At 41.6% G+C, this 18,770-nt stretch overlaps 1 protein-coding gene and 1 long non-coding RNA gene across 8 annotated transcripts in view; one reads left to right on the top strand and one right to left on the bottom strand.

Annotated features, from left to right (window-relative positions):
- NPNT (nephronectin) overlaps positions 1–16,340 on the top strand; it is a 68,443-nt gene extending 52,103 nt beyond the window's left edge. For 6 of the 7 annotated variants that reach the window (XM_014940842.1, XM_014940869.1, XM_014940833.1 and 3 more), the window contains 6 exons: positions 228–398; positions 541–840; positions 7,867–7,962; positions 8,348–8,446; positions 11,447–11,703; positions 14,351–16,340. In XM_014940842.1, coding sequence (XP_014796328.1) covers positions 228–398; positions 541–840; positions 7,867–7,962; positions 8,348–8,446; positions 11,447–11,703; positions 14,351–14,446 — 1,019 coding nt within the window. In that variant the 3' untranslated portion in view covers positions 14,447–16,340. The other variant, XM_014940843.1, reaches the window with a different exon arrangement.
- Positions 9,992–15,415, bottom strand: LOC106887392. The gene is made up of 4 exons (XR_001411876.1): positions 15,286–15,415; positions 14,090–14,149; positions 12,681–12,728; positions 9,992–11,837 (listed from the first exon to the last, which is right to left on the bottom strand). It is a non-coding gene; the product is annotated as an uncharacterized LOC106887392 (long non-coding RNA).
- Positions 16,341–18,770: the final 2,430 nt, after the last annotated feature.

Here is an 18,770-nt window from a genome sequence, read left to right on the forward strand (position 1 = left end):
AATAGATTGTTAAGTTCCTGGAGCAAGAGACTCGGATGTCCATTTTGGTCCCGTTTTGATTCTCTTTGCAGTTATTCCTAATGTTATGATTGAACCACCTGGTCCATATCATATATTCAAGGGCAACAGCCCTCTCCCGAAGGGAGGCAGTGGTGTAACCAGTAGGATCCCTGATGGAGGCACAAAGCCACCCCTCACACCACCATATGTTCCTGCTTTTGTTACAGAAAGGCCACTGACCAGGCCAACGACTCGACCAACACCCAGGCCAACAACTCAGCTGACACCCAGGCCAACAACTCAGCTGACACCCAGGCCAACAACTCAGCTGACACCCAGGCCAACAACTCAACTGACACCCGGGCCAACAACTCGTCCTACACCCAGGCCAACAACTCGACAGACACCAAAGCCAACCACTAGATACGTGCCGGTGACAAGAAGACCAGTAACAAAGCCAGCGACGAGGCCTCCACCTCCAACAGCACCTCAGTCTACGACGTTGACACCTACACTACCACCACAAAGAACTCCTCTGGTAACTGGCACCCGGGCCAACAACTCGTCCTATACCCAGGCCAACAACTCGACTGACACCAAAGCCAACCACTAGATACGTGCCGGTGACAAGAAGACCAGTAACAAAGCCAGCGACGAGGCCTCCACCTCCAACAGCACCTCAGTCTACGACGTTGACACCTACACTACCACCACAAAGAACTCCTCTGGTGACAACTGAAGAGCCTTCACGTGTTCCCACTGAAACGACACCTTCCCAAGGAATTACAGATGACAACAGGATCCAGAGAGATCCTCAGAAACCCCGAGGAGACGTGTTCAGTAAGTAATTTTACATATGCTTTGGTTTATCAGAATGGGAGGTGCCGTGAGGTGAAAGCATGCACTGTACTGTTTGGGTTTTTTGGAATGCTTCATCAATGAGAACAAAGACAGGAGACTGAAAATGGTAATATGGTAATGCTCCACAAATAATTGACTTTATTACCTAACCAAAACGTGGGAAGGTCTGAATCAATTCAACCAAAATTTCATTTTCTTTCCTTCCTGAAATTATCTGTGAATATATTGTTCTGTTTAAGGGCTTAACCTAATTACGTCTTCAGATGAAAGTTCTAGAGAAATTAAAGATGTCTTACTGAAAAGTATTGAAATGCAGCATAATTCATAAATGGTCAATGGATACAAATCCAGGGAGTTGAGAGTTGCTCTTAGAAAGCATATTTCCTTAGCTTTAAGAATGGTGAGAAATGGGACCATGGCTGATTACCTAAAGACTGTTACATCACCTAGATTGGATGAATTCAAATAGTCTTGGATGTTTATGACTAAGCAACAGGAAAATTGCATAAAAATAGCATAGAGGCTAATTTTACGGACTGCGTCTATCAAAACGGATGCATGGAAAGCGCTGAGGGTAGTAAGGATCCTCAGAGCATGACTACATGTCATTTTAAGAGCTTCTCTGAAATGTACAGCACCGTTTCCACACCAGCTTTAGTGCATACCACAGGAGACATCACTGGCACGTGCGGAGCTGCACGTATCTGCCAAGAAATACTCAACACTCCATTTCATCTGTAGTTCTGCCGCTAATTTTAGAGACGGGGAGGGTGTGCTGGATCAGCCCTTCTCCTGCAGCCTGCAGTACAGGAAAGCTGCTGGAGCGGTGCAGTGGGAGGAAGAGTTTGCTGTCTCAGAGCAGGTGCACAGGCAGCGTGGGAGGGTTTTTTCTGGGTGCTTTGGCATCTGTGTGGTAACTCCTTGGGCTGTGTTCTGGTAGGGGATTACACAGTGAAATATTTTGATCCTGTTGAAAAAAAACGGTTTGTTTTCCCTCTTGACATTTTATCTGTGCGGACAGTTTGATAAATATAAAATGGAGACAAAAGCTGACTTAGAACTGGGGAAGGTAAATCCTGGTACTACTCAGAGGAGCGTGCTTTTGGCATTTTCAAGGTTATTTTTAAACAATAGGTATTCAGTTGAAAATAGAAAATAATTTCTATCTAAAATTCTATAGAGAAATCTAGTACAGGCTCCAAAAGTTAATATAACGGGAACCAATAGTTAAAAATACAAAGTTCTGTGGAAATTATTCTAGACTCTAGTTTACAGGACAGTAAATGCTGCTTTGAAAAGCCATCTAAATAGGAGGTGCTTCTCTTAGGCAATCCCTGGCAAAGGGCTGGATGGTGTGCTGTTCACTGATAGATGTCCTACTGCACTAACCCAAATCCTACAAACATCCTGGGCTAGGATTGGTCCACCTCAGGAGGGGAAACATGCCTGGGCAAGTGTACTTGTTTTCTCTCTCAAATTTTAATTTTTCATTATTTACCTTTTTCCCGAGCTTGCCCTTTGGGTGACTTGGTGCTCCCTGTTTTCTCCCCTCGTTGTTACCTGACCTGCCCTCCCACACAATGAGTGAACTTGTGCTGAGCTTTCACTTCAGAGCACCCTCGAATGTGCTGCTCAGCTTGAAATCAGCTGAGGAGCTGTGAAACTGCTCTGTTCTGTGGTGGCAAAGAGCACAAATGGTATTAATGCTGATAGTGTTCTTTATGTGCCTTTGCAATTTTTGAACGGTATCGGGTTGTTGCGTTTCTTTGGGTGCTTTACCCCTTTTCTAAAAAGGCCTGCAGTGATTTTGGGGAGCTGATTTTTCAGAGGACAAAAAAAAAATGAGTATTTTTTAAAAAAATGGAATTCCTACACTTGGCCTTTGAACCACTTAGTCAGATGCAGACAGTGGAATCTGGCACCAAGGATAATCTTCTCCTGATATGGATATGGGGGGAATGGCAATGAGGGAGGAATGCAGTGATGGCTTAATATTTAACCCTTTCAGCACTGCGACAAACTACAGTGAAATAGTTTGAGCAATCTTTTCTGGTTACTCAGATGAAGTCTCTAGCAAATAAAAAGCACTTTGCAATAGTACAGAGCAATCTTTTCTGGTTATTCAGATGAAGTCTCTAGCAAATAAAAAGCACTTTGCAATAAGGCTATGAATTTCTGCTGCCATCGGGATCTGGGTGATAAGTATTAGAAGCAGAAGCTTAAAGACAAAGCATAATACTAGATATCAGTAGAGCAAGAACAAAACCCCTTATCTGTATTAAAATATAGTTCAGCAATTTTCCTTCTTAGCCCTCAGTGGAGCTGAAAAGATAGGAATTATGAGACTTTTCTCATAACAGCTATTAAAAAAAATTAAAGATTGGATTAAAACTTGATTTTTTCTGCTTCCCCTTTCAATGACTGAAAAGCCCTTAGTGCAGTAAATGCAGTTATGTGATCCTTGAAGCTCTGGAAAAAAGGGAAATGCTAAAAGCAAAGAATGTGGGGTTTTTATTCCCTGATATCATTAGAGTAGATCATTTTACAGTAGCATTTCATTTGTCTTCACTGTTCTGGCACCTGTTAAAATGTGTTTGTCTTAATATTTAAGCATTTAAGGTAGGCACTTTGTTCCTGTTTGTACTCTGGAGCTAAATCATAAGATGTAGGAGTCTTACAAATCACACCCTCTAGTTTTATCCCCAGATCTGATAGCCAGCTTCTCTAGACTACTTATTTTAGCTGTGTTTTCCTGAAACTCCATTGGCACTCTGCACCTCCTGCTCATAGAAAAGCAGGCAGGTTGCTTCTCAGAAAATCTGCAGAGATGTTTGATTTAGGTCAAAGTTAATGAGCCTTGCAGCTCCCTGAGAAATACAAGATGATGGGACTTCGGAGTGGTCGCAGGCCAGCACCACCTCTCCTCTCTTAGGGACAGGTGGGAGAGTCCATGAAAACCCTTCCTGAAATAATTCTCACTGCAAAATTTGAGTCTGTGGAGTTTTAGGCAAGGTATCCTGGACCCTGCAGGTAGCCAGATAAAAGGGTGAAGCCCACCTCTCTGTTGCCCCTTCTTTTTAGCCCACCATATGTCAAAGTCTTCGCTGGAGGCAAAGAGAATGTCTTCTTGTTTACTAAGCCTGACTGACCTCTGGACTACCCCTCCTTTTAGCTTTTTTCTATTAGATCTGTGTGAGATCTCATCACTTGGGGGTTTTTTTTTGGAAGCGGAATTTAATGACTTTAGGTTTTTTTTTTTTGGAAGCGGAATTTAATGACTTCCAATCGTAACTATTCAGTGAAAAACATCTTTGTGCTTTTTTTTTGTTGTTCTTAACAAATGGGAAGCTCGGTGGTGATTATTGCGTGGCATGGAATTGCATAAGAATGCAGTGTTTGTTGTAAGGCAGAACACTGCATTATTAATAGTAATAACAATTACTAGTACCATGAAGCTGCACTCCATGTTTTGGTTTGGTTTTGTAACACCAAAACAGGGATTATGCCATAATTACAAATAACCTGACATATATACATACCATCTCTTATACTCCTAGACTCAGCAATTAGCAAGTAAATGAAAAAAGTCCTAGTGGATTCCTAAATGATTAAAAACCTGAAAAGAAATCAGCCTTCTGCAGTTATTAAATGTTCCCCCCCACATTCATGCCTCTGTGAAGAACTTGGCTCATGAACTTCTGAGAATATGGTATTGTTGATGTGTTGGCTCAATCAGAGCTTATAAAATTCTCCAAGAAGCAGCAGCCAAGTTTATATTTAACAAGCCTTATCAAAGCATTGAAGTGAAGTGAAAAGCACACTGATAGGCTGCATAAAGTGCACGCGAAGGGCTTGGAAAGCTTGGAGAAAAGAATTGTGCCAAATACTTTCTCCCACGATGGCCACTCGACGTGTTGGTCCTCGCAGCAAAAAGAAGCCTCCCCATGGGTCATATGGAGAGTCCTACAGCTCTTGGGGCAACTCTTGTTTCATAGCAAGTGCACATTCCTCTAATTAGCTCTGAGCACTGGAGTGACTGGTTTAAAGCTCTGCAACACGGTCTTCTAGAAGTTCATAACAACAGCTTTTGGAGAGGACTTTTGAGAAAAGTTTTGAAGACGTAGTTTTTGGTAGAGCTTTAATTGTAGGCAAATATATCAGCTTTAATTGTAGGCAAATATATCAACTTTAATTTAGAGAATGCTTGTATCTGTGCAGGGATGAAATTCAGATTTGTATAAAATTGGCGTGCATTAGAAATGAAACTGAAGTAGTTTGGAAAACAAATTCCTAATATTTCCTGCAGTATTTTCCATAAATGAGCTACTGGGGAGTAGGAAGGGGAACCACAGAGCAAGCACTCACCTTGAGACTCTGACCCCTGAGCATCCTACAAATCACAAGAGCAAGGCAGGGGTTTTTCTTAATGCTCTCAGAGCCCTCTACCTACCTGTGAGTCTGGGGTCTGAGCCGAAGAAAAATTTAATTTAAGGCACAGGGGAAGAACAGGAAGATACTGAGGTGCAGAGTTTTAATTATCTAAGGTGAAATTACAGTCAGAGCACTGTCCTGCCAGGAGTGACAGTAAGTAACTTCCAGGAGGCTGTTAGTTCAGCAGGCTTTGTAAATAAATACTGCAAAAATCTGCATGTTAGATAGAACTCTTAGGAAGGACCTTTAATTATCGAAGGTGAAATTGCAGTCAGAGCACTGTCCTGCCAGAAGTAACTTCCAGGACAGTTAGTTCCTGTTAGTTCAGCAGGCTTTGTAAATAAATATTTTAATTATCTAAGGTGAAATTACAGTCAGAGCACTGTCCTGCCAGGAGTGACAGTAAGTAACTTCCAGGAGGCTGTTAGTTCAGCAGGCTTTGTAAATAAATACTGCAAAAATCTGCATGTTAGATAGAACTCTTAGGAAGGACAGGATTAGGGGTGAGTGATGGCTTTATAGAGCATTCCTGGTTTGATTTTCTGCTCCATGAGGTAAACAGATTTTTATTTTTTTTTTTCCTTGATATATTTGACATATTATTTGTGTGTAAAATGTACCGCGGGGTGGTTATTCACCTAGGTGATGGGCACTGTGCACATCTGCAAGGTCTCTTTACATTAAATCTCAAAATTCTAATCCCATAAGCAAAAAAATACAGATTACACTATTACAAACAATGTATTCTTAAAAATTATCAGTCCTTTACTGCCCAAACTGACCAGAAGTCCTTAAGGCTGTTTGGGCATTAATATCCTAGACCGCAAATAGACATAATTAAAAAAAAAAAAGAAAGAAAAAAAACCACAGATTACACAAAGCAGCAGAATTATTATTACAAACAATGTATTCTTAAAAATTACCAGTCCTTTACTGCCCAAATCAACCAAAAGTCCTTAAGGCTGTTTGGGCGTTAATATCCTAGACTGCAAATAGATATAATTAAAAAAAAAAAAGAAAGAAAAAAAAAAGAGAGATGTAAGGATTCCAAAAATAGCTATACCATTAAGGAGTGAATAAATTTCCTGCAATTTCTAATGATTCCAAAAATAGCTATAAAATTAAGGAGTGAATAAATTTCCTGCAATTTCAAGCTTTTTATTTGTTTTTATCATAAATTATTTCCATCCAAAGTCGGTAGCCTGTAATATTACTTTTAAAATATATTTCGCATTTGGTCAGTCAGGCTTATTTTGTCCTAATTCTAAAAAGCAGGAAGCTACTTCATTCTTCCTTTTTGGTTTGTTCTCCCAGCTTTAGCTGAGCTCTTGCAGCAGGGCTACTGATGTGTTTGTCCCAGTGCAAAAGAAATTCCTTCTTACCTTTGATTTGATTTCCTGAAAACAACAGTCCTTTATTTCAGTTGAGAATTGTAAATCATCTCAGTTCTTCTTGTTCTCGCTTGCCCGAGAAGCCCAGAGAGACATTAAGGTGCTGATTTGAGCGCTGCAGAAGGAAAACATGTCAAGTTTTTAACAGATGAGGCCCTCACAAATACCGTAGGTGTCAGAGGTGTCTGTAACATCTAGGGACGTGTCTGAAACACGTAACTACTGTTATTAATGATGAGCTAGACCTGCCTCTAAAAGAGGGATTTCCAAGACAGCTCTGTCCCATGGAATCTGTTGATCTCTAGTTGACAGCTGTCCATTGGGGTGTTATTTCTGGGGACGTAGACAGACTCCACAGCATCTTCAGAAGTCAGTGGAGGTCTTCGTAGCCACCTGACTTTGGCAGCCATCGCTCCCCCACAGGCCTCTTCAATTTGAGGTTGTCCTGGCACCTGAATGTCTCATCACCTCTGGGCCCGTTAATAACCGAGAGGGTTCCTTCTCCTTCCAGCTTAGACCAGCAGCTGAAGGACAGGCTTGTGTTGGAAAGCAAAAAAGGCCTAATTAGGGTTGAATTCCAGCTTCCACCAGAGCTCCTGCTCCTCCTCCTCAGCTCCCAGTACAATCCTGGGAATTGTTCAGGGAGCTCTGCCCCTTTGCAGAGCTGTTCCTGCAGCTGCCTTTGGAAGGGGAGGTGGTTGTGGGGCCTCCTCCAACTGCCCCCCACCTCCCGTTGAGATTCTCCTGTAAACATCTATGGAAGGTGAGTGGATCAGGAGAGTTGGAGCAAGGCCTTTAATGTGGCTTTATTTTATTGAGAAGCCACTGTCTTTAAAAGTGCATTTGGAGGGGAAGAGTGTGCTTCAAGGTTAAAGTTTTTTTTTCTTTTTTCTCTTTTTTTCCCTGGGGTTAAAAAGGAGCTTTCATTTGAAGAGCCTTTAGCAGCTTTGGAATCACCTTTTACAGCGCTCAGATAAATGTTACAACAGAAATCATAAATCACATAGGCATAAAGTTTATGAATCTTCGTGTCAAATATAATTAAATATATTGAATTCTCCAAGAAAAGCACAATGCCCAGAGCTGCTCTGCTTTTTTTTTTTTTTTTTATTATTAAAGATAAGGAAGTAGGTCACTAACTACCTTTATCTCATTCATTTCTGAAAAACTGTTTTTCTCCCAGTTCCGCGCCAGCCCGGAGTGAGCAATAACCTGTTTGAAATACTTGAAATCGAGCGAGGGATCACCGCCGAGGAGTTTGAAGCCAACGATGACCCAGGTAAAGATCACATCCCCTGTTCAAGGCCTGGGCTTTAGAATTTTTTTGAGATTTGAGTTTTTATACATTTCTACAGGACTCCTACATCTTAGGCCTCTTTTTTAAACCATTCTTTGTAAAAAGAAAAAAACTTAACCACTTAAATGAACCTTTCTAGTTTTATTGCCCAACAGATTTAGCACAGAAATAGCGTGAATTGTTAATAATAACATTAGCAGCCTTGTTATTGGTTTAGTATTTCTGTAGGATTTTTTTTCTAGTGCTCCTCCTGCTGCATTTAGTTCTCATCTTTACTTCCCAGTGTCAGCCACTAGTTCCCCAGCCAAAACAATCCAAATCACTCTTTTTTTTTGGTTTTTTTGACCTCCTCCTGTGCTGTGCCTAGGGCTGCTGGTGCACAGCTGTAACTTTGACAGCGGACTCTGCGGATGGATCAGGGACAAAGAGGACGACTTGCACTGGGAACCAGTGAGAGACACCTCAGGTAGGGCACCTGTCTGTGGGCACATCCTGGGGCTGAGGAACCACTCGGGCTTGGGGTTGCTGACAGTTCTGTTATGATGAATTTATGCAGCTTCTGTTCCCTTTTGTTCGGGGATACATTTCACACCCACACCTCTTCTGTGCATAAAAATCAAAACTGAGGATTCCCAGCATGAAAGAGCAATTGAGAATTTCCACTTTTATCATGGCCGGTATCTTTACAATAGGAATGTCTCTGGAGGAGGAGTAAATGTATTCAGTAAAAGATAATGTATTTTAAAAGAATCAGAAGGAACAAAAATGTGGACTGGAGAACAACTTTTGTTTATGGTACAACAAGGCTTATTTTCCAAACCACCACGCAAACACAATTATTTCTACATTACTAGGAAAATTATAGAAAGTGCTGGAAATAGTCTTTGTTCTGCTGCCAAGTACCTTGTTTTAGTTTAACCTCTAGTTTTGATTTTACTGAATTCTACTCTAAGTTAATCAGCCTGTACACAGGAGAGGTTGGCTTCTCCTTGCCCCATGGGATTAGACACACACCTCTGGCTCCCCTAAGGCTGGGATTGCTCCGTACCCAGAGGAGCAGCCTGTGAGTGCCCAGTGGTTGTGTTCTCTGAGGGGATGGCAGACCTCAGAAACCTTATAGGTTAATTTGAGGGAGGGGAAGGGCACTGAGAGCCATTTTCCTGTGTACCACCTCATCCTAGAGGTGACTCAGCACCTTTTTCAGGCTTTTTAGCTGGTTAAATAGAGGTGCTGCATCCCTCCCCATCCACAGCCTGTTCTAGCATTTCACAGGCTCCTCCTGACACTTACAAATTCTCATGACTGACTCAGAGCAGAGCCCCTTCCTCCTGCAGAGGAAACAAGTCTCCTGTTTGCAGACTGGCATTTTAGAAAAGATCACACATCATTCAAACATCTTTCTGAAATGATGGATTTAAAAATGCTTCATTTCTGAGAATGTCAGTTACTCAAAGCATATTCATTATCTGTATTCAGAAATTGTTGTTAATACATATTATGTTCCAGAACTATGATTGTTTTTAACTGGCTTTTTTGTTTTTTAGACTTTTTTTTTTTTTTCCTTCTGTGTTGCTTCCCAGTCAGGGACAGGCTCAGCTTTTTGTTTCCTATGGGTGTTGTGCTGCTGTTGACATAACCTGTTAAAACGAGTCCCTTGAAGTCACCACCCCACTCCCTCCTGTCTGGAGCACCTTGTTGCAAGGCTTTATTTTCACAGCTTGTTCCTGAGTGTTTGCTTTCACCTTTCAAAGTTTGCTATTTATTGGTTTATCAGAATCTCATTCTGAAAGGTGCCGTGCCTAAGCCTCCTGAGCTTATCATGCCTGCAGAAAATGCTGATTTGAGGCAACCTTTTCCTGCAGGGACTTGTCTAAAAATACGTGGGCTTTGTGCTTACCTAAATCTGTTTCCTAGTGATTGGATTCAGTCGCTGTAACTCTCTGAAACAGACGCAGTTAATGAGTCAAATCAATACTTTTATACCAATATAATTGTATCTACAACAAGCAGGTGCAGTTATTTAAAACTTTATTATGCTTATTTTAGCAGTTAGTGGCCTTGATGCAAAAACAATGCATTACGAAAACAACAACAAATGAAACAAAACCAAGAAAGCCTCAAACCTTGAAAAAACTTTAACAGATCCTTGGACAAGTGGATCCCACTTCATGCCCAAATGCGGATCTGGGGCCCCGGGCAGCAGCATAATGCTTTGCTTTGTTCAGGCTCATGGAGACCTCTGTAGCAGCACTGAATCCTTCCTTTTAACTGTGTGACAAGCCCTGGTGCATTGTCATTAGATCTCACAGCTTTTGAGGGACATCAAACCTGGCTTTCAAAAACTAAAGCTCTGGTTGAGTAGTAGCGGTGCCGACAATTTAAATGAAAACCAATTTTCTATTCTATAATTAAATACTGTGTTTGTCAACAGTATTACAAATCCCTGATATTTCTACGTGATCAGGTTCAACTCTGGAGGTTAAATGCCACCTTTACCTTAAGTTCATTGATTTTGGATTTTTTGATTAAAAAAAATATAATTAAAAAATATGATCTCATTTAAAAAAAAAAGATTCTTAGGTTCAGGGTAAGATGAGAATTTTTTTTAGTTTTTAAAAGTCAACCCTCCTGCCTTTGGGAATTTCAAATTTTAAAATTTTTGTCCAAAAAAAGTTGCAAAAGTTTTAATGAAAAGTACAAAGAGAAAATACAGGTGTGGGTTTTCTCCAAATATGAAGCCTCACTTATTGTAGGTTTGAGTGCCCGTGTGAAAGGCTGCATGGGATTTATGGAAGTATATGCCTTTTTTTGTTGTTGTTTCTAGGTTTAATACATGTTGCCATGCCCGAGATCCTCTACTTTTTGTGTTCTAGGTGATGTTTTTATGAAGGCACATTTGCTTCATTCGTGATCAGAGATAATAAGAGGGTTTTTATATAAGTATTATTTATGTTCACTGACAACTGACTACTGTTAGGGAAGACTTCAGGGAGTGTATGAAGTTAACAGCCATTTGGAAATGACTACTGTTTCCAGCTTTCTGTATCTAATCCATATTAAGAGTTTAAATGACGTTTAAATCAAAAGGAAAGAGACAGAACTGTGGCTCAATTACATGGTAACTTTGTGCTTTACCCTCACTGGGGGGTTAAAGTCGTGCAGTCACCATTTGGCAGAAATGAAGGAATACGTGTAATTTGCATTTACATTTGCTTTGTAAAAAAAAAATAATTAGATGGGTAAGACCTAAGGTGGTAGTAATGTACAGAGAGGAGAAGCAGTGAGTCTTACCCTACAGGAGGCAGATGCACCAGTTCTGGTTCATGTTCCAGCAGCTCTATCCCTTCTTTGGAGCCCTTTTTTAGATTTTTTTGTAACATCTCCTGTGCATTTGGTCTTGTAACACGGTAAAATTTAAAAAATAACCAAAACAAACCAACAAACCTATCTGCTTTTTCTTTTGCAGGGGGACAGTATCTGACCATCCCCGACCCCGAAGGCAAAGAAGGACGAGCGGCGCATCTTATCCTGCCCTTGGGCCACGTGGCTGAGGTGGGTGACCTCTGCCTGTCCTTCAGGCACAAGGTGCCAGGGCTGCATTCTGCTGCCCTCCACGTCTTCGTAAGGAGACACGGTGCCCACGGACCAGCTCTTTGGGGACGAAACGGCGGCCACGGCTGGAGACAGACACACCTGACTTTACAAGGGAGAGGCATCAAGAGCGTAAGTACCGATGCACGTCCTGCCTTTTGGGGTGTTTTTTTTTTTGGCATGAGGAGCTGAAGATGCTTAGATGGTGTAGCACTGGACTGTTTGTCTTCTGGGCCCAGTTTCAGCCTGTTTTACCACTTTGATCCCTGCCAATGGAAGCACGTTAAGGATAAGACAGTCATTGTGTGTTTTTTCAAATTAGTTTTATGCAAAAAAACCATCCCACCTACAGAAATAGACACCTCCTGTAGCATGTTTTAAGGGAATTGCCATGGAAGTAGGAAAGAGCAGTCTAATGGACAATGGCATACTGTTGCGTGGGCTTCCAAAAAGGCCTGTATGGAGATTCCTCCTGAGCAATGCTTTAAATAATACAGTGTCATGAAATAGAAAGAATCAGCCCTTGTGGATTAATCACTGGCCAAACAGATTGAAAATAAGTAATTTTTGATAACGCGGGGAGGTTACATGTGCAGTCTCACATGGTTTTATGCTCTTCAGCGTATCTGCAGCTCATCTGGCCAAGGAGGTAGATGAAAACCATGCCCATAACACACAGTGCTTTAGTGCTGTTGAAAGAAGCTGTCTGAAGTGGAAATCTTTTAATACCTGGAAATCTTAGAAACATTGGGTGATAAACCGATTTCAAAAGCTCAGCATTTTTCCTCGATCTCTGCTTCGCTTTGAAGGGAGTTTCTATGTCAGATCAGAAGAAGAGGCTTGTGCACTTCAGGGCCTGTTTTGCTCTGACACTTATCAGATGCTTTAAAAAGCTCACGCATCGTAATATTCATGGTGGGAGCAATATACACACACTATATAGTTCTACAAATTAATATTAAGGCTGTAACTACTGTAGATAATTTTCTGAAAAGTTTACCTCAGTAATAGTAACACAGACACCTGATCTTTTGTTAGCTGTAAATGAGTGTGAGACTCAGAATGTGGAAATTTTTAACAGGTGAACAATATATTTGCCGGATTCTTACCCATTTTCGTGAAGTTTAAGGCATCTGGTATCTTCAGCTCTGTCTCACCTGATAGAGTAGTTCATTAAATAAGTTCATTAAGTAAGTGTGTATCACCAATATATTGTCTGGCAGAAAAGCAAATGAGTTTTAGAGACCCCGAACAAGACCAGCAGTTCCTTTTTGCACTCTCTTGCCCCCCTTGCCCAGCTCAGCAGCAGCTGTCAGCGTGGCTTGGTCACCATAACTGGTCACCAGTCCCCAGGCCTCATGGCACCTTATGGAACAGTCAAATTTGGGATCTTTTCCAGCTGGTGTGGGAAGCCTTGGGCTGCTGACCTGAACCCCTGGGGCATTATTCCAAGGATTAGGGAATGAGAGCAGGCTCTAGGTAAGCAGGGGAGGCCTCTGCCGCAGAGAAATCAGGAGGAAATATGGAAGCTTTATTTTCTAGCAAATTAAAAGCCAAAACCAATTCAGCACTAGTGATTTTAGAGGAGCCTACTGGAAACCTGAGGATAATATGAACAGAGACCAGAATCCTTCATCACACTTTCTAACAATATGGAAGCTTTATTTTCTAGCAAATTAAAAGCCAAAACCAATTCAGCACTAGTGATTTTAGAGGAGCCTACTGGAAACCTGAGGATAATATGAACAGAGACCAGAATCCTTCATCACACTTTCTAACGACTTAGCTCTGTGTAAATTATTTCCAAAGTACACCAAACTCACTCATTTCTAAAATAATTCAGTATGTTCAACATCGAGTTTCTCTGACCTCCTCCGTTCCTACTCCTTATGTAAAAGTGTGCTTCCAGCAAGAAACCAAATTATTTTTAACTACACAGCTGAATTTCTGATCTATGAGTCTGTACTAACTCTTTGCAGCTCAGTGATAACAGCAGGCTCTTGCAAAGTTTTGCTGTAGGCTTTGAATAATTTTTAAGTCATGGTCAAAAATACCCGTATTAAACAGTTCAGGCTTCTGATCTGCAGGTGAGCCATACTGATGGGTGGGAAGGCTTTCCTAAAAGTCAGCTGGCCATTCTGTGGATCATCGCTGATTTATGCTGCAGTCCTTCTAGTCAAGCTTTATATTTGTTGAATTTCTCCTACTTAGGCTAAATCTGGACTTACATCTGACACTTACATCTGTGTCAGTCCAGGCCAAACTTCCACCCCCGTTTCTCAAAGAGCCAGGTTACCACCACTCTGCAGGCAACAGGATTTGTAAATTGAAGATGGGTGTTTCTAGTTCCCAGAACTAAGGCAACCACAAGGTGCTTTAGCAACGGAAAGCTCCTCCGTTAGAAAACATTTTTCAGAATAGAGAGGATTTTATGTATTTGCCAGAGGGACAATGGAAACAGCGCAGAGCTGATGTGTAGAAAGCACCCAAGATTCTCTTACGTGGAAGTTCATCTCACCTCAGAGAATGGTCCCACTGGAGCAGCTCTGTCCTCAACTGCTGGTTCTTCACAAAGATTCTGCCAAAGCAAAGGGAGAGCATCAGAAATAGAAAAACCAGCCATAATTCTGAGCTGAATAATTAGGCTTTTGTGAGGCAGTTAACGATTGCCTGAGCTTTCTTATGCTTTTGCTTTCTTACTGGAGAGACCTTGCTCAACTAAAGCTTCTTTCATTTTATTTTGGTTTTGCACTCAAATTTCTTCTGTTTCTCTTTCCAGGTTATTTTCAAAGGGGAGAAAGGGCAAGGAAGAACTGGAGATATTGGACTAGATGATGTGATCTTGAGGAGAGGACGCTGCTCTGAAGAGCATTAGCAAAGACAACGGACCAGCGGAGTCATCTCCTCTAGCTCTTCTTGTGCTGTTCCTACCAAGCTTTGGAACAGAACTGCATGGAAAAGAAGAAGAAGTTGGAGAGTGACAATTTCTCAGTGGTCTGCTAAGTGCAATCTCACTGAAACTTCACCTGAAACCACGGCGAGCACCTCCCAGGATTCAGGAACCCCAACCAACCCCACGTGCTGGTTGTTTCTATTAATCCTTACCCCTAAATCGTATTTTGTACGTAATAACTTTGCCTGGTGAGTGCTCACACAAAGGGCACTTGTGAAAAAGGGAGAATTCATTACAAATGGTGGCAGAAGAAAGCTCCAGCTCAGACAGGTTTAGTATTAACTGACAGTCATTATCTTCCCATAGTGCTACGCTTCCATTGATTAGATTTGATAGACAGTGGGATTGATGTAGCCCCAGAGATGAGCGGAAGGTCTGGACCTGCCCTTTGACTCACTGCCACTCACCTTTGAAGAAGGGTTTGCTTCATATTAAATAGCATTTACTTTGCTGTTGCATCTGTATTAACAAAAAGCAGTTCTGTAGAGTAGGCGCCACGTCCTGTACTATTGCTGCTGCCGTGTTCTGTGTATATGTGTATGGTTATTTACCTATTTATGGGTTTAATATTTACAGACTCTGGTTGCAAGGTAATTGGCAGCCGGGCTTTCTCCTTGTACAAGAAGACAGCACATTCTGTGACCCCTCTGGCCGTGCCAATAGGTAACGTTACCAAAGTCAGTCCATGGTGCTCATTGGAAAATGCTGGTGCAGTTTTTCATGTTGTGATAACGCTGAAGGCAAAAAGACCAAACCCTTACCTGATGTAAACTGGCATCTGCCAACGCTGGACCCCTCCGCCTGGTGCTCAGGAGCAGCTCCTCAAGGGCTCCTCATCCTGCAAGAAACTCCCGGTGGAGCTGAAGACGGAGCAGCCAGGAGAAGATGAGACTTGCATTGTCTGAGACTGAGCCCCTTGGTGCCACCAGGAAGGTTCCTTCCCAGGGGAGGGACAAGCCACCGCGTGAGCAAACAGGGTGTTAGTGCTCCCTGAACAACTCAGGCTGTGAGTCCCACCTCAATATTCCATCCAGCTCTGTACAGAGTAAACATTTCAGTCTTTAGAACTAGAACAGCTCGTAGCTCTAGCTGGATCTAAATATTTATCAGAATTTTGGACTAATTTTTAATTACGTATCATGCATGTGGTGTGCAGTTTCCCAGGGAATTCTTCTGTTTGGTTTGTGATTTTTTTTAAATGAGGAGCATTATCATCATCATCGCTGCTGACAATTCTAGATTTGACAGGTAATCATAACATTTAAGAAAATGACAAGAAATTGGTAAGATGTTGTTAGTGGCGCAGCCTTAAAGCTTCAAAAAATGTATATATAGAAGAAATAGCTCTCCTATCTTTTAAATACGTAAATACAATATAAAATAAATGTCAGCTTCCTATCATGTTATAAAGCCATCATTGAGAAAAAAAAAATAAATCATCTTAAGTCTTGCACAAAGTGCACAGAGACAAATGAGAAGACCATTAGAGGTCATAGTCCAAACCCCTGTTCCTGAAAAATTGCCTTTATGAAAATATTTTTCAAGTTTGTCCCATAGGACAAAGCCCAGTTTGTAACAGCAGAAGCCTGTTTGACCAAACAGAGAGTCTCCTGCAGAACTGCACCCACAAACATTTTGAAAAGGAAAAAAAAATAATGCATTTGTAAAACATTTTTAAACTATTTTGCTTCAAATATGATCTTGGATTTTTTTTCTCTAATGTTACTTTGTAATATGTCAGAAATATCTGTGAATAGTTGAAATACCTTGTTGTTATTTTAAAGTAATCAGTAAAGGAGGCTGTTACTTGCTACTACTTGGAAAGCTTGTTTTCATTTCTGGATGGAAAGCGGTGTTTTTATTGCAGTGAAATGAAGCAAATTCAACCAAAGTGAAGTAGCTCTTGTTACCAGATTTAAAAACAAAACCCCATTTCACTATAATACGACAAGAGCATTATAGGTATTATGCAAAAGGAAGAATGACAATTTGCAACCTAGCTTTTTTAAAAACCAGTTTCAGAGGTGATTTAAGAGCTTCTGCAATATGAAATGTCCATGTTACAAGCAGCAGCAGCTCCCATAGTTCAGCACACTCCTGAACCTGCATAAACTCTTACTTTCTTTGGCATCTAACAAGATTAACCCATTTTGGTGTGGTTCATCTGCAATGGATGAAGATTGTCTTTACCACATGTTACTACAGCTTCCTGAGACTCCCTGGTTAAGATAGAAATCTCTCTGCTGGACACAGAGGTGGTCTTTGAGAGTCTGGCTGTGAAGGAGCCATCAGTCACTCACCGCTGTGCTGGGTTGTGCCCTCAGGCTGTGTGTCCCCTCTCCTGGTGTTTCTGGAGAGATGAGGAGGTCGGTCAGTGGTTCTGTCCTCACCATCCTTCTCCAGCTCCTGCTGTGCCCATCCTTTCAGGTGGTTCCCTGCAGCCACACGCCTCATCCAGGAGGGACCAGACGCAGCCGTCCTCATACGAGCCCTAAAAGAGATGAGAATGTGGCCTGAGGTCCTCCTAGTGAGGAGGTTCCAGCTGCCCTTCCTGCTTAGGCCTTAATAAATAGGTATTGGTGCCAAAAGAAATTCCTGCTTAACTACTCAGGCAAGGAGAAGAAATTGCACTAAATTAACACATTGGAAACATTTATCAAATGGACTGTATAACCTCTTGCCAGATTATAATTTAATGTTTTTAAAATATGTTAAACTTTTCCCCCAAAAAGACTGAAAATAAAGACTCTTCATCAATCACAGGTACTGTGACCAGTGGCAGTGGCCATTTACTGACATCAAAGTGAGCACAAGAGTTTGTTTCCAGGTTCCATCCTACACAGTCACCTTTAGGTCACTGGTGAGGGCCTTCAATAAACCCCTCCATTCTGGAGAAAAGCTTCCCCAGGTCTCCTTCAGTGAGGCACCCCAGACTCTGAGGTCAAAACATTAGTTTTAATGCAGATGGAGATTACAATAACCACCCAAATAAGAGTCAGATTAGTCACGAGAAGACAACCTTCAGCAGAATAATCCTCATGACAACAACCTCCATCATTCTACTCTCTCCTACCAGGGAAAAGACGCATGTAAAGATAGATACGCAACAAGATCACAGAATCACAGAATCTTCCTGGTTGGAAAGGACCTCTGAGATCACCGAGTCCAACCACACACACAAAAAACCCCCGACAATCTTGGGCACTAGAGCGTGCCCTGAAGAGCCATGTCTACACATTTCTTAAATACCTCCACCACCTCCCTGGGCAGGCTGTTCCAGGGCCTGACCACCCTCTCAGGAAAGTAATTCCTCCTAATACCTAATCTAAGCCTCCCCGTCACAACTTCAGACCATTTCCTCTGGTCAAGACAAACTATAGCTGTTTGCCTTTAAATTTTCAGTTGTGAATGTTAGAAAGAGCCATTAACTATCAAATAAGGCCCCATTAAATACTATGCAATTTTTCTTTATTTAGATCTGTACCTGGAACACCAAATTATCAAAGTTTTCCTAGTATTAAAACACTTTACCTGCTGTTTTATCCTCATGTCCTGTAGTCACACAGGGGTTTATGCCTTCAGATTTTCCACAAGCAAACGAGATGAGCGATCCACTGGTAAAAACTTGCAATTCTAGAAAGAACGTCCTGTAGGTCACACAAGGGTTTATGCCTTCAGATTTTCCACATCCATAAAAAAAGCAAACGAGATGAGCGATGCACTGGTAAAAACTTGCAATTCTAGAAAGAAAGAAAGAAATACTTTAGTGGTAAGCTCCAGTAGTGGTTTGAGAGAACACAGAAACCTCCCCAAGCTCTGAAAGTTGGTGCATTCTGAGAACACACCTACTGCAACAAACTGACCTAGCCATAAGGGAGGACGTGCATTTTGAACACCTGGAATGCTTTATTTGGGCTGAGAGGAAGATGCCAAAGGACCAAAGACCTTCAGGGGTCACAAAGAGCTCTAACAGTGCAGACTGATGCACCTCCAGAGCTCAGACACCAGGGCTGTGTAGGCTTTCAAGATTCCAAGTCCAAAATGAATCAAATCACATTCTAGCTGCTCTGCTCTTACCAAGTCTCCTTGTGCACTTCCATAACCTCCAACTCAGTTCCTCTCCTTTGAAACCATTTTTTCCTCTAGACGGTGCTCTTGCCGGTTGCTTTGGGCTGAGATAACCTATTGAAAAACAAATGGTTTATTTTTCATTTATCTCTCTCCTTCAACTTGACAAACAGCCCCA

Source organism: Calidris pugnax, unplaced genomic scaffold, assembly GCF_001431845.1.
Source record: "Calidris pugnax isolate Ruff unplaced genomic scaffold, ASM143184v1 scaffold34, whole genome shotgun sequence".
Classification (NCBI taxonomy): domain Eukaryota; kingdom Metazoa; phylum Chordata; class Aves; order Charadriiformes; family Scolopacidae; genus Calidris; species Calidris pugnax.